Source organism: Falco naumanni, chromosome 3 (genome assembly GCF_017639655.2).
Source record: "Falco naumanni isolate bFalNau1 chromosome 3, bFalNau1.pat, whole genome shotgun sequence".
Taxonomy (NCBI): domain Eukaryota; kingdom Metazoa; phylum Chordata; class Aves; order Falconiformes; family Falconidae; genus Falco; species Falco naumanni.
This window is the reverse complement of record NC_054056.1, coordinates 10,347,044-10,361,578: the sequence shown is the minus strand read 5'-3', so window position 1 is coordinate 10,361,578 and position 14,535 is coordinate 10,347,044. Positions and strand designations below refer to the sequence as shown.

General features: G+C 37.6%; 1 protein-coding gene across 1 annotated transcript; it reads right to left on the bottom strand.

The window, feature by feature from the left end:
* Nucleotides 1–5,331: 5,331 nt before the first annotated feature.
* Nucleotides 5,332–10,338, bottom strand: LOC121085907 (arylacetamide deacetylase-like 4). The gene is made up of 4 exons (XM_040589012.1): nt 10,183–10,338; nt 7,983–8,199; nt 7,133–7,196; nt 5,332–6,109 (listed from the first exon to the last, which is right to left on the bottom strand). The coding sequence occupies exons 1-4, from the start codon at nt 10,336–10,338 to the stop codon at nt 5,332–5,334; spliced, it is 1,215 nt and encodes a 404-aa protein (XP_040444946.1).
* Between the last annotated feature and the right edge of the window lie 4,197 nt (nt 10,339–14,535).

Below are 14,535 nucleotides of genomic sequence, written 5' to 3'. Positions count from 1 at the left end.
TCTGGTCAGCCATTCCTGTACCTGCAGATGTATGGGTAGAGATATCTATGATCACTGTCAGTCTTGCATGTTTCTAACAGTCACTGGGTTTTTTTGGGTTTTTTTTCTCAATCATTTTTTGAGGTGTTAAATTGTGAAAAAAATGTTTTATTCCCTTTCAACCCACTCCATGAAGTGAGTGCCTTACATCTTTGCAAGCAAAAAGGCTTTCTCTCTTTCTTGCAGTAGATAGATATCCATCTTGGATAAAAAGTTACTAATAGTAGCTCTTTAAACTGTAGGGTTTTGCTGATGTGTTTTGCTACATCCATTCTTTCATTCTTTCAGCAAACTTGATTGAAAACCCCAGCTTCCACAAAGTCTTCACCTATTCATAGATGAGAACAGCCTTGCATTAGGTAAAGAAGTTGGGAGAGATTCCACTAAACTGGTGAAAATTAACACAGCCTGGAGTGTGGCATTGTAATGTGCATTATGGATGTGCATATGGTTCTTTATTCTTACAAAACAGTCAGCTACTTGGATCTCATGAAACCGATACTTTATTCATTGAATTTAGTGTTGCTGGAGACTGACAGGTTTAATATATCAATTGATGATAGTTGAGTAAATTCTTCATTTTCTCATCAGCAATCCTCTGTTTATGCAAGAGATTAGTCACCTCTAAAATTAATTATTTTCTTAACTTTTCAGCGTAGTTCTAATGGTCCTAGTAATGATAGGGAGGCCAAGTATTATAACAATACCTATTCAAAGAAATATGATCTTTGCTGGGTTTTCCCCAGGCTTAACCTGTCAGGTTTTGTAAAGCTTATGTAGCTGTGTAATCACAGACCTCTTTGTAGATTGAGAATGTGTAAAAACTCATCAACTTCACATCAATAATCTATCAGTGTAAGAGGCAGGTAGCTTTCAAACCAAACACTAACAAAGGCAAAAGTGTAAGGTTGGTTGGTGCTAATGAGTTATGTTAATGTCATGTGTTACTGTTTTTCTTGTAATGTCTTTATGTAAAATATTGCAAAACATTTCACTTGTGATTGTAGCCTGTGTTTCCTAACACAGCCTACAGTTAGCCTATAGTTAGTTCACTGTTGGTGGAGCTACTATGTGTAATACAGGAAATACTACAAGGATTAACTAAAGCATGGATAAGTAGCCAGCTGTAATGACTGAGGTATCGATTCTGACAAGTATAGCCGGACTTAACAACTAACTGGAAGGCATAAAGCTAAGAAAACAGGAAAAAATATGTATTCCAAAGAGGAATTAACAGCAGAAATAACAGCTTCTGATACATTCCTTTTTTCTTTTTTTTTTAATGTACATTTCAAATTGAAACACTCTGGTAAATGTAATTTGCCTGGCTTTTTTATTTTATTTTATTTATTTACTCTAGGTAATTTAGTAGGACAGTTAGGCTGTGTATTGCAATTTCACTAACTTTGTTTTTATTAAGTAAGCATGTAAGAAAAATTATCGTCCTCCAGGTCACATTTCTTCTCTTGTATTTATGTAAACAAATGACAGAAAACATCTCAGACTTCTTCATACCTGTAAGCCTTATTCTTCCCATCTGTGAAATGGTTTTAGCATGCTCTTTACAGTGACAATAAGATGCTTTAAGAAATTACAGCTTAGTGTGTGCTTTATGATGCTGTTTTATAAAGCTGCTATGTATTTGCTTGATTTATCTTCTTCATTTAGCCTGCCTCCTACCTACTTTCTGGTGTCCTCCCTTTTTGTTATCTCCATCTCCCCACCCACATGAGTAGCTACTCCCTGTGCATTTTGCCCTTACTTACGACTGGAAGCCATCTTCCATTTAGTCTGCCATAAATCTTTATTTTAACCTTTCCTTTCTTCCTCTAAGTTATTCTTTGAAGTCTGTCCCTTCCAAATGACTCCTAGCTTAAACATCTGCTGACAAATTCTGCAGTAAAAAGCTGTACTGTATAAAAAAAAATTGAAAAAATTATGACAAATATTAATTTCTAGCATTCAGTGATGGAAATTCAGATCTTGTGCTGTACAGTTCAGAGCAGGTATATTTTTGAAATGGTGACTCAACAGAAGGGTTTTTTTGTTATGTAGCATTTTGAAATGTGGACAAGTTCTTGGATATATGTGTCTCAGTAGCTGTGCAGTTCTGTTTCTCAGAATGGATGAACTCTGCTCCATGCAAATGGAGTCCAAATAAACTGCTCTGGAACATCCACCTGGATTTTCATGACAGGGCACCACGCCAAGATGTATTCTTGTTAAGCCATAAGTAGTTGCAATGTAAATATGTAAACCACAACTGGCCTTAATTTGCTGTGGCCAGATTTGTCTGAGACTCATTACTCCAAGTATTTAGGTTAGCAGTTTCTTCACTATCATGAGACAGTCAGTGAGCACAATGAATCATTGAGGTAATGGGTAATCAGAGAAAGAAGACTGATAGGAATAAAGCAGCCATCGTTTGCAGGATTATGCCTATTTATTTCAGGAGCCATAAGGAGAAAGTGCATCATATGCAGGCAGTAATGTTAAATGCTTTTAAATAAATAACAATCTTTATAAATAGTAGAGTTAATACATTTGGAATGTTTTCTATTTGCCTGCTTATTTTTGAAAATACTTGCTGTTATATATTAACTTTTAAATAGAAAGGTACAAAGAGGTTCTGTAAAGACAGCAAAGCAGAAGATAATTGAAGTTGTAGACTTCTGTAATAAACCACTGTAACTTGATTGGTTTAGAACAGGTAATCTAACTTTAAAATCATTGTGGTTTAAAAGGTGCTCTGTTATTAAAAATAACAGCTTCAGTCTATGAAGACATAACAACAGGTTCGGTAAAAGTACTTAAAGCACGGATTGACTTTTTGTAATGTGTTTTGGGTACTCATCTTCTGTGCCCAGAGCACAAAGAAGTTTGCCAGTTTATTCTGCTGGCATTAGAAACTCAATTGTGTACTGACATCTGGTGATGGGAATGATGCACAACAATTTTTCTTTTTCTTAATTTCTTTTAACATCTTCCAGTAACACATAGCTGCACAAATAGTGTCAGGAGCTCCCAGCTGTACTGAACTTTCCAGCATTTCACCAGTTTTCAGGTCTTGACAGTGTTCTGATCTGTTCCTGAATCCTTTTATTTGTGATATACTGCCTTTGTGCCAAAGTCTAGCTAAAGAAATGTGGCTCATGTCCATGTTATTTAGTCTTACTACCTCTGTAGTGGACCAGCCTTGTCCACAGCCTGTTACGGCCTGGGGAGCATCATGGCATGGTCTGCCTCTTTACTCAGGATGTAAACTCTAGAGTTAATTATCACCTCAGGCATACTCGCCTTCCCTTTTGGAAGGAACTAGTTGTTTCTGTTGAGATGGGAAGCAACTGCCATATCTAAGGAAACTTATTTTTCAAGATTATATTTTCCTACGTTCTTTATGGGTAAAGACTCCTTGATAACCTAGCAGTTACCTAGGTTAAAAAAAATAATAAAAAAAAATCTGTAGTATCTTCAGCATGCCTTCTTCGGGGTTTAATACCCATGAGAGATTTGACAGTTGTCAGCCTTTGTCTTAGTCTGACTTCTTCTGTATTCTAGCATTGGGAATCTACTCTTCTATTACTTTATGGACAAACTGCCACTGACATCAATGGAGCAAGTAAATCTTAGCGTTAGTGGGATAGGTTGCCCACATGAAAAACGCAGCATTCAAAAATTGGTTTTAACTGATAAGTGTGTCTAGAAATCAGGAAAATACTGTAGAAGATTTTTCGGGCTTTTTGCTTATTCAAGTTGTACTCATTCAGAAAGGGCATATGGAAGAGCCCTGTAAAATTTCCTCTTTTTTCCTGAGTGTAACTGAATGTCATTCATATTGTTCTGTTTTATTTTTTTTTATTTTCTCATATGCTGAATATAGATAATATAGCCATGCAGAGCATGGCAGAATGTCCTTCTGTTGCTTGTAGGGTGTTTTCTGCTGGAACACTTACCTTACATAACTGTCTGCCACATGGCATTGCTTTTGATTATAGTTTAAATAAGCCAGTGGTGGGCAGAAAATATGTACAATAACATCAGATAAAGATATTATTATTGATTTTATATGTTAAATCTATAAATCTCCCTGACAAGAATGAAGATAATTCATAGTATGGGTAGTGTTCTAGGTATTAATTTAAGCAAAGATAGTCAGAAGTTTTGACTGTAAGTAAAATTGCTACCTAGCCCTGCTTCTATTTCTGTGTGGAAATATATGATGCCTCTAAGTATAACTTACTGAAGAATTTAAGATATTAGAGTCTAATGACATTATAAATTATTGTAATGCAAGTTATAAGGTTATAATAAAAGCAGAGAGGAAACAGTTATACTGTGAGACACTCAGCTCAGGAGAACAGTGTCATTGAAATGTTTACATTTCTTGGCAATACTTGCTTACATTTCTAAGAAAATATCGGTACACATTTGCCATGCTATTTTGTTTTGTATTGTTACTGATCATTAATCTCATCTTGTTGTAAACAGTTTAAGAACAATGTGAACTTTGATTTCATTATAATTTTTTTTCTTCCTTCTTCATTCTCCTTACTTTGCCATGGCACTTTACATTGTTCCTCTGTGAGGAAGTGCTTCCTGCTTCAAACAGTGCAGGCCTACAGTTAATACAAAGCTCTTTGTAAAGTAACTGATACTACTGTATATTCCCATATATCTTTATCTATATATAAAAGATATATACAGGATTTTAAAAACAGATTTTATATTCCTTAACCAATCCTTTTTATAACATCTGTAGTTTCAGGCCTAACCCTTTTCCTGACCTCCTTTCCTTCCACTTCTTTTATGTCTATGCTCAAATCTTTTCTACTATATTCAATTCTCTTTAAGCATGCTTCAAATTCAGCTTTCACCAGATGTAGGCTTTAATAAATCATTAACTGTGCTCATTATACACTTAACCTTCCATGATTCATTCCGTTACCTGCCCCAAGCAGTCCTCAAATTGCGGTTTGTGTTTTAATATTACCAGAACTTTATTGAGCCAAACGTCATTACAGAACACTTGCCATGGGGACGAGATCTTTTATGGGCACAGGAGAAAACTTTGAAGAGGTGGTAGAAGAAAGGTAAGTTTACCTGATTTTGCCTCTCATAAGAGAAGACGAAGCAAAAGCCATCACCAAGTTGATTTATTGGGTAAAAAGAATACAGATGCACTGCAGAAATTTAAGAAGATGATTTAAGAATAGGAAAATAGAGGGTATTTTTTAAAAATCTTTGCAGGCAATAAGAGACAGGAATCAGGAAAGGAAAGCAAGAAATGGAATTTTACATCAATCTTAGAAAATGTACTATCTTTTCCAGGCCTTTATTTCCAGACCGGAATCCTATCACCTTACCATAAAGAGCTAAGAATAATGTTCCATGGAATCCCTCTTGCAGATGGCACCAGGTCACTTTTATACCATGATCCTCTAATCGTTTCTTGTACAGCAGTCCATCATCTCTAAGCACATCAAATTCACAGGTCAAAATGAAAGTCTCAGGAAGTCGAGCAATAACACTGTCTTCAGCTAGCAGTGGTGAAAAAACAGTGTCAAACATAGGCTTGACCACTGCATAGGCTTCTTCTGAGAAAGGATGCTTTGTACTTGGTTTGTAGCCTCTTGTTTTAAACTCATGAGGGATGCAGTCAACATTTATCCATTTCTGATACTTAAGTTGCAAATCTTCTGGAATATGACAACCTTTGAACACTGCTTCCATGACAGACAAGTCTTTATTAAGATACTTCAAACCAAGAGCAAGGGTTCGTTCCTTTAACAAAATGGGGACTCCCTTATTCTGCTGATAAGAAGGCAAATTGAAGTCCACACACTGGAGAAAAGGATATATTAGGATTTGTGCTCTCAGCTTTGGGAGATCTCTTCTGTTCACCAGTGCTTGTGCAACAGCAGCAGTGAGTGTACCTCCACTACTGTCTCCACAGATGATAATGCGGGAAGGGTCTACTCCATATTCTTGTGCAGTCCTCATAAAGTGTACGGTGGCAGTGACACAATCCTCAGACTGGGTTGGATATGGATACTCAGGAGCTAAGCGATACCTAAATATGAGTTAAAGTGTTTTAACATAGTCATATCTAGTGAATGGTCCTCTTGTCATCTTTTCATTCATGTATTTCTTTCTGAAGACAGGAAAATATTCTGAGATAATGACAGCAATAGAATTTATCAGTTATTGCTTTCTTATGTATTATTTGCTATTGTTGTTAATAGTGTACTGACTCCCTCAAACATCTTTGCAAAATACTCCTTTCCCTATCTCTTAGGTGACTGAAGGCACATGCTGGGTTATTGTAGAATTAGGTGGCAAGGCCAGTATGTGTGGCCTTGATATGAACTGTATCAGTTATCAGCAATTCTAATTAGAAATTGCAGTGAAGGTTTCCCAACAAGTTGTCAGAGAATATGAGCACAGAAAATTGATAATGAAAATAGGAAAGGTTTTCAGTGGTTTTTTATCAGCTGAGTTCTTTATAAACAGAATCAATAGGAGTTAATCATTCTTCAAGTATTTTAGGATGTAAACACTAGTTAGTGCAATTTTAATCAGTTTCTAAGACACCAACTTTTTTCCTGAACTTTTAGAAATTGCTTCTTTTAAAAGCTCATCAGAAAAATACTTTTGATGTTTGAAATCAATTGCAGGTTGATTGCAAGTTAAATGTGGATATCCCTCCACCAGTTTTTCAGAACTACTCACTGAAGTGAGTGTTTAGTAGTCTGGGCAACTGTACTTTTACAGGAACAGTTATACTTCAGGCACAGTGTTGGCTTTCACCTTATAGGTGGTTTGGATACAGCTTTAGGAGGCAAAACCATCCTCACCTCTTAGTGGTGGCTACAAATTATAAAATTATTATAATGGATTTTATTTGGAAATAAGCAATTGGAGATTAGGTGACTAATTCTTCCTAAGAGTAATTAGTGCTGTGAAACACATGTGATTATTAAATGTAAGTACTGTATGCACTTTACAAGGATTGTGACTATGTAGTAAAGACTTATAAACCTAGAAGGAGGCACAAATGGCTATCGTATTGTGTGTCTGGATTGACTCCACTTACCCAACAGACACAACCACTGAATTGCTTTTTCTAGCGAAATAGCGGCATGTTCTTTCATAGGCCCCTGTAAAACAAAATATTTCAATGGAACTGTAACTTGCGTTAAAACCAATTTGAATGAAACCATTCTGAAATTCTCTCTATTCTGTGATTAATACTACACTGTAATTCTATTATTGTAGCATGGTCTAATCTGGACATTGCTCACCATTTCATTACTTCTGGGGGAATCTTCTTGCCAGTAAACCCCCTGGAATTTACATGAATGTATTGTTTCATTCTTCTCTTTGAAAAGTCAGTTAATAGAAGGCACCACTGCTGCCACTTCTAAAGCAGTATTGCAGGTGAGAAGTTATTTTAAAAAAACCGCCAACATGAACTCCCCCTGCTAAACCTAGCACAAGGATTTTTCCTGTGCATGTGCTGCTGTCTAATCTCTTACGCCTTTCCAATTCAAATACCAAAATGTTTTTTTCCTTGTTTTGCCACTGTGAAGACACAGCAGTATACACACATACACATAAGCTTGCACATACATGTGAACACAGACTGGGTTCTTTAAGAAATAAAATTCTAATGAGATTTTCAACTTTTCGCATAAGCATGAAGAAGGAAGAAGACAGGCATTATAAATGATCAGATATTAAAAGTTCTGGATACACAACCTATGTAAAGAGAATTTAACATGATTCCCACTGCATATAAATAAAATTACTCTGCTGTCCTGAAATTAATTTTGTTATTTATAATGCTTAACCTACTAACTCTTCTTGTCATGTAAGAAATACCGAATCAGATCAGAAACTGCATAGTATTTTTAGTTATAGGTCATACTATTTATATTACTTACGTATGCTTCCAAACCGTCCAACTCCTCCATGAAAATAAAGGATTCCTCTTCTTTGGCCAGTGGTTGACATTTTTGGCTGGTAAATTCTTACTTTAACCTTTTCAAACCGTAAGTCCTTGATAAAAAGATGTTTGTCTTTTAATGGTGGTACTCCATCCATTGCAGCCCTGAGGAAATGGACCTCTGAGGTGATACCTACTTTGTCCAAAAATTTGCCCTATTAATAAAGGGAAAGAAACCACAGATTAGTGCAGATGTCCGTCTTGGCTTAGGAGTGGGGGTCCAGAGACATGCTGAAGCACAGGACTAGGGTTTGCAGCAACATGCACAGAGCAATGTCTGTGGGAGGGATGTGACAGAGCTGTGCTATCTATGGTGTTAGGGTCCTCTGGCCTCTGTACACAGGTACACAGGCCTACCGTGTGCACCCCAGAACCTGACTGCACTTCATGCCAGCCCTTCTACCTAAATCATTGCTGGAATAAACTGGGTACAAGAAGCTTACACAATTATTGACGCAGTAGGTAGCATAATTTAACCAGTCCCTCTATTACCAAGACAGGATCAGTTGTAAGTGGCCTGTCGATTGTTTAGCTTTACCGATATGTCAGTTTTTCTTCTTATAGACTGAATATTGCGTGAAAAAATAAAGGATGAGTTAATGAATTTTTTAGTGAAGAAGTTGTATTAACTTTAAGGTGAGGAGGGGTTTATTTAAGTGTATCCTCATAGGTGAATGCAGACATCTTCTCACAAAATCTATTAGATCAGACACAACTACTTCAAACTGCTTTCTCTCCAGTGACATCACGTGCATCTTTTGTCCCAGCTGAAGACTGGATATGCTAGTAGACTTTAATTTCCCCTTCAGTTTTGACATCATGACAATCTTTGAAAGGATTTGGCTACTTTGGCGTAACTAATTTGCCCAACAGCAATACCTCAAGTTGCTACGTGACTCTGACTTCACTTGCGTTTAAACTTTTGTATAACCATACATTAATATTCTTATCTTTCGGCTTCTTTGAGATGATGTGGTACAGTGCTTTCGCTTGGCCTCTCAGAAGAGGTCAGCAGAAAAGGTACAAAATTATAAGATCAGAAGTTAAAAACCACATTAATCACCATTTTATTTCCAAATTCTGAAGTTCAGCTTTTTCCATATGAATTACACAAAGATAAAATTTGTCTGATGAATAAGGAGTATTCATACAGTGTTTTGAAAATGTGGAAGTCCACACATTGTAGAGTAGATGTAGAAAATTTAATTTGACTTCTGTTGCTCTTCTGTTTCACTGCATTGCTTTGCTGTGGCAGCAGTGTTCAGGCCCGGGTGGGGCACTTCTCCAGAGACGTGATGAGTCAGTTCATAGGAGCTTACTGGCTGACTTCAAACAAAACTTCATAAGCAATGTAGCAGGGAAAGGGAGGAAGAAAAAACATTGGAACATGAAATTGAAGTGAAATGTGATACTCAAGTCAAAGAAACTGATTATTTTTTTTCACAATTCAAAGAACTAAAAGAAAAGAAGCTTGATTTTAGGTATCACAGAAGTGTTTTTAAAATGACAGAGGCAACAGTTAATTCAGCAAAGAATAGGTGTTGAAACAGAAAGACAAGTAGAAGTCACATTTTAGTTTTGAAGCGAAGCAAGTATGAAAAACAAGGGAGGATCAAAAATGTGCCAAAAACAATGACAGAGAAAGACAGCTTTAATACTATGTGTACTATCTCAAAAAAGAAAATCATATAGACATATTGAAAGGCAAAAGATGATGAGTGTGGCAGCTGTCTTTCAGAAGGCTCAGAGTACACAGCTGTAGAAAGGAGCTGAAGTCACAAACATTATTTAGTTGCTCCTTCTGTAAGTAAGTTACACAGCGCAGAAGTTCCACATATACAGTGCAGTAAGTTTCTGAAGCCTTCCAGCAGTGCATCGAGGCAACAGGATTAAAAAGCTAAAACACAGGCCATCAGAAAACACTGGGAATTACACAGTCTGCAGAATTTTATTTTTCCATATTGTTACCTTTGGTGCTCTGTAGCAAGCAGCAGAGTCTGTTACATCCAGCTGAGCTGAAGGTATCTGCAGTGGTTCTCACATCACCAAATAAATCCAGTGGCATATTTCCAATATATTTAAACACTGATTCTAAAAAAACCTCAGCAATCCATTGCCCCTCTGATAGCTTTACTTACCAGACCAAACCCGAAGTTCAGGATGTAATGAAAAAGGTAAAGCTTTCGGCGCTGACTAATTCCATGAGGGATGTCTGCCATGGGGTGTTCATAATAGAATGCCATTGCCACAAAGACAGTCAAAACAGCCAGAAAAGTCACTAGGAGGAGTTCCATCTCACTGTAGTGTTAGGAGCCAAACAGAAGAACCAGCTGTGGCTTCTTTCCCCCTCTGGCTTTTGAAGGATTTCTGAAGGTAAAGGCAAAGGATTAGCAATTCTCTTCATATCCCATCATTCAGCTTTTAAAAATGCCAATAGGAAGATGAAAGTGTGTGGCAATCAAACCATACAATTAAACAGGCAGTAACAATTAGTTGTGGGAGAGGCTTACATAAGCAGTTTTTCGTATTTGCAGCTAACATGTTCTGAGTCTCTGCCTATCAATATAGAAGCCGTACTTGATGTATCATTTGTAGCATCAGTGTTAAAAGAAGACAAAAACTTATGTCTCTCCCTAGTTCTTGAATGCAGTCAAGTCTGTATTATTTCTGAGTTCCTGTGAAACAGGGTTTCGTAGTAGTCATCTTCAGAGCTGCTCAGTTCCTTGGTTTATTGTGCTTCCACACCTTCCTTCTTTAGACTTTTTAATGAAATCAGGGTTTCAGTGTCGCAAACTCATTTCATCATCTTTGATGACTGATTTTGTGCACTGCTATGCTATTGCATCTTTGAGTCTAATGGAACCAGAAGCAGCTAGAGCCTGAAGCGTCAGTGCTTTGCAACTTGCTTCATCCTCCTGGGTAGATTTTCTCCAGCAGTTATGTTTGTTTGGTTTGTGTTTGGTTTTTTAACAGCCTCTTGGTTGAGCCTTACAGTACTGCAGTCTCTGTTTTCTTATTAATATATTACTTACAGATGTCATTCCAGGTAGAGATATGATTCCAGCTAATGAAAACTAGGCTTGGACTTCATGGTTTCAGTGCTAGTAGCAATGACTAGGCATCAGCAGCCCGTTCTTTTCTGTGTACTCTGTGGTGAGCTTTAGAGTCTGTGCCTTCCTCTGGAACAAACATATTTTTCAGTGCAGAAATCACTAGTAATAAGATTTAACGTGAAATAAAGCATCTATAAAGCAAGGCTTTTTCGGTCCATACAATGTCACCTTTGGGAACAGTGTCTTTTGACCAGTCTGCTCAAACTGTGAAGGCAACAGATTGTCACTCTGAAAAATACCAGTATGGGTAAATGGGTGTGTAAAACTTAAAAATAAATAAATAGATAGATAGATAGATAGAAAAATAAATAAATAAGAATACAAGGAACGAGCTGAACTTGACATGTATATTAACATTAAACTAAACACAGAGAATCCCAGATCTTTAGAATTCAAAATCCATGACCTGTGTAGGAAGGAAGACCTCAGACTTGATTCCTGACTTTAGAAACTTTTTTTATTATTAATTGTTTAGAATAAACAGGAAGGAACTTCATTTTCAAGTCTTGTAATGTGCTCTCTGAGCAGAAGCTGATTCCATGTTCTGCTCCCTCTGGCCAAACTGTTTCTTCATTTTATCCAACAACTCTTTGCAGACTTTCATTTCTCACTGTCCCCCTTCCCTCTCCCTCCCTTGCCAGAAGGTTATTTACATGCTAGGTGTAAAATTAGGTTGCTTTTTGTTTCTTCTTCCATGTCGCACGTGATATAGTCACCCAGCTCAATAAGGGATGTTGATGAAAGGCACGTTGCCTGGTGATTGGGACACTCTCCTGGGAAATGGAAGAGGTGAATTCAGACCCGTCAGGACCAAGGTGCATATAGGGTTCAACTTTCTTATAGCTCGGAGAAGATCATTAGGAAATACTGTTACACAAAACATGGTTGCAGCTCGCTTCTTTAGTGTTTAATAGTGAAAGTAGTTAATCAGCTTTGTGCTAAACTGTGCTGTCCCAATGAGTTAGGTGTGGTCCAAGTATACTTATCAGATTTGGCCCCTCTGGGGATCTAAGAAGTCTCCTGACACTTGTGACGGATCCTTTTACTAAGATTCTTGCCACCTATTGTTCATCTCTTTTCTAAATCTTTTTGGTACCAGTCCTTATGGTAGCCAGGCATATTAACTGGCTCCAGACCTTCCAGCATGCCCACCAACCCCAGAGGCTCCACACAAAATCTGGATGTGCGGGAATCTGGTATCTGCTGTAAAAGAAACAAAGTAGTTAGTTCCTGAAGTAATAGACTGTTTTTTCCTTTGAGCATTGCATTACACAGGTAATGCTTAATGTTTTATAAGCATACACTCAGCAATTTACAAGTTTGCTTGAGTCCCAGAATGAAGAACCATTACCTAAATAATCTTTCAAAGGTATGCTCTCTCTGGCTTCTGATATTTTAACCTTATCTCTTTCTCCTGTGCGATACACCAGAGGCCTTGGCCCCCGAGGCCAAAATCCCATTTTCTCCGACCCCAGGAACTCCCTTTCTTATTAATTTCCAGCGAAGAGCTAAATGTCAGTGCCTGAAATCTTGTCAGTGCTGGGCTGGCACCCTTAAGCTTCTTTTCTGTTATGTAGCTGCACATGCTAAGGGGAGACAGAGACTGAGCCAGTTGCAACATGTATGAAATATTTCCTCGTGTGGTCTCCAGGTGTTTGCAAGAGCTCTGCCTGTCTCTGAATCATGGTGCTGGTAGGTGGCAACTGGGTACTCACCTGCTTAGACTCAGACACACCAAGTGTGACTGGATAGATGCCTGGACTCGGATACTGGGAAACGTTCCTGAGAGAAGGTGCTGCCTGACCCAGGAAGCTCCTTTGGAGTCCTGCAGAGTGTGAGAGCTACCTGGTGCTTCAGGTCTGAGCTGGAGCACTGAACTAGCCTAGTCAAGTCCTCACCAACATACTCTTGACTGCCATTAGCTGTAAACTCCTATGCAAAGCACTGACAGGATCTGTTAATGGCCTATTTTGTGTGGTAACTTGTGTGTGCATACTTGTATCCATGTGTACTTGTAGGTATAATTCCTTGTGAAAAGACAGTAATGCGCGTAATTCTGTAGGTGCAGTGTAAGTTTGTCATTGATTGTGTTTTAAGTACTTGAAAATCAATACCAAACTTTGGAAACTATAAAATATGTTCAAATGAACAAGTATTCTGTCTCAGCAATGCAAGACACATAGCAGATCTGTAGTTAAAATAAATTAGAGGACAGGAAGTTCCATGGATACAATTAGATCTTGTAACTTTCTAAATTTAGAAGATATGGGAATCACTACTGAAAAACGAATACATTGTTTCAGCACTTGCTGTTCTTTACTTACCCATCTATACTACCATGGTTATAACCCTCAATACAAATTAAAATGCATGAGTTCAAGAGAGGCAATAATACCACTGATGTATTATAAAGCTACATTTATTAGTATTTGTAGTAAATTAAATACTTACAGATAAAGGACCGCAGAAAAAACTCACAAGTAGATCAGTGTAGAGTTTGGACATTGGCTCATAAATGAGGCCTAAGTCTGGAGATTGAGTAATGGAGAGAAAACAAGTATTGGCTTGCTGAACTGACAAGGAGTATAATACATGCTGCACTGAATGAGATGTGTGTAAAATAGTATGAGATCATATGTGATCATCTCATAACTTGCAACGTACAAGGTGAAACTGTATGGATATCCTTAGTTCTAGCAATTCCAACCATCTTGGTACCTGCAAAGAAGCATCAAAAGAACAAGCCTGCTACAGAAGATGCAAAGAAGAGTGATACAGGAATAAAAATGATCCTGAATAAAGATAAACCTAATGACTGTCACAGGTCTGAGTGAAGTTTGTGAAGATATGTCAAAACTAACTTTAAGCCAGCTTGCTCAGTCCAGATAACAGTACAGCCATGGCAGAACAGCCATGGATTAACTGCTCAAACATTGTCCAGCTCTTTGCATAGCTTTTACAGCAGATACAAACTCTGGTGGCCTAGCTTCAGATACCAACATGTGAGCTGGCAAGCCACCCTTCATCTTGAGACCAGAAACCAAAACAAATCCCCAGTGTCACATCAGGTTGCATAACCAAGGCAAATCCTGAAATCCTCAAACAGTGGAACATCTGGAATTTTATCATGCTGTTTACTCCTGGAAGAATTTCTTTGCCTGAAGAGTAAATTGCTACTACCTGCAATAGGAAAAATGAAACAAATAAAGTATCTGTTGTGTCAACAGAGCATGAAGAAACATAATTTCATCTTGCTGAGAGGGACTGTGGAACAAGAATTTGCAAGTAACAACGTGTTACTCCAGAGATTTGTAACTGCTAACTTGTCACTGTGTTTAATTAATATGGTGACAATGGGAAGAATTTAACCCACCATTT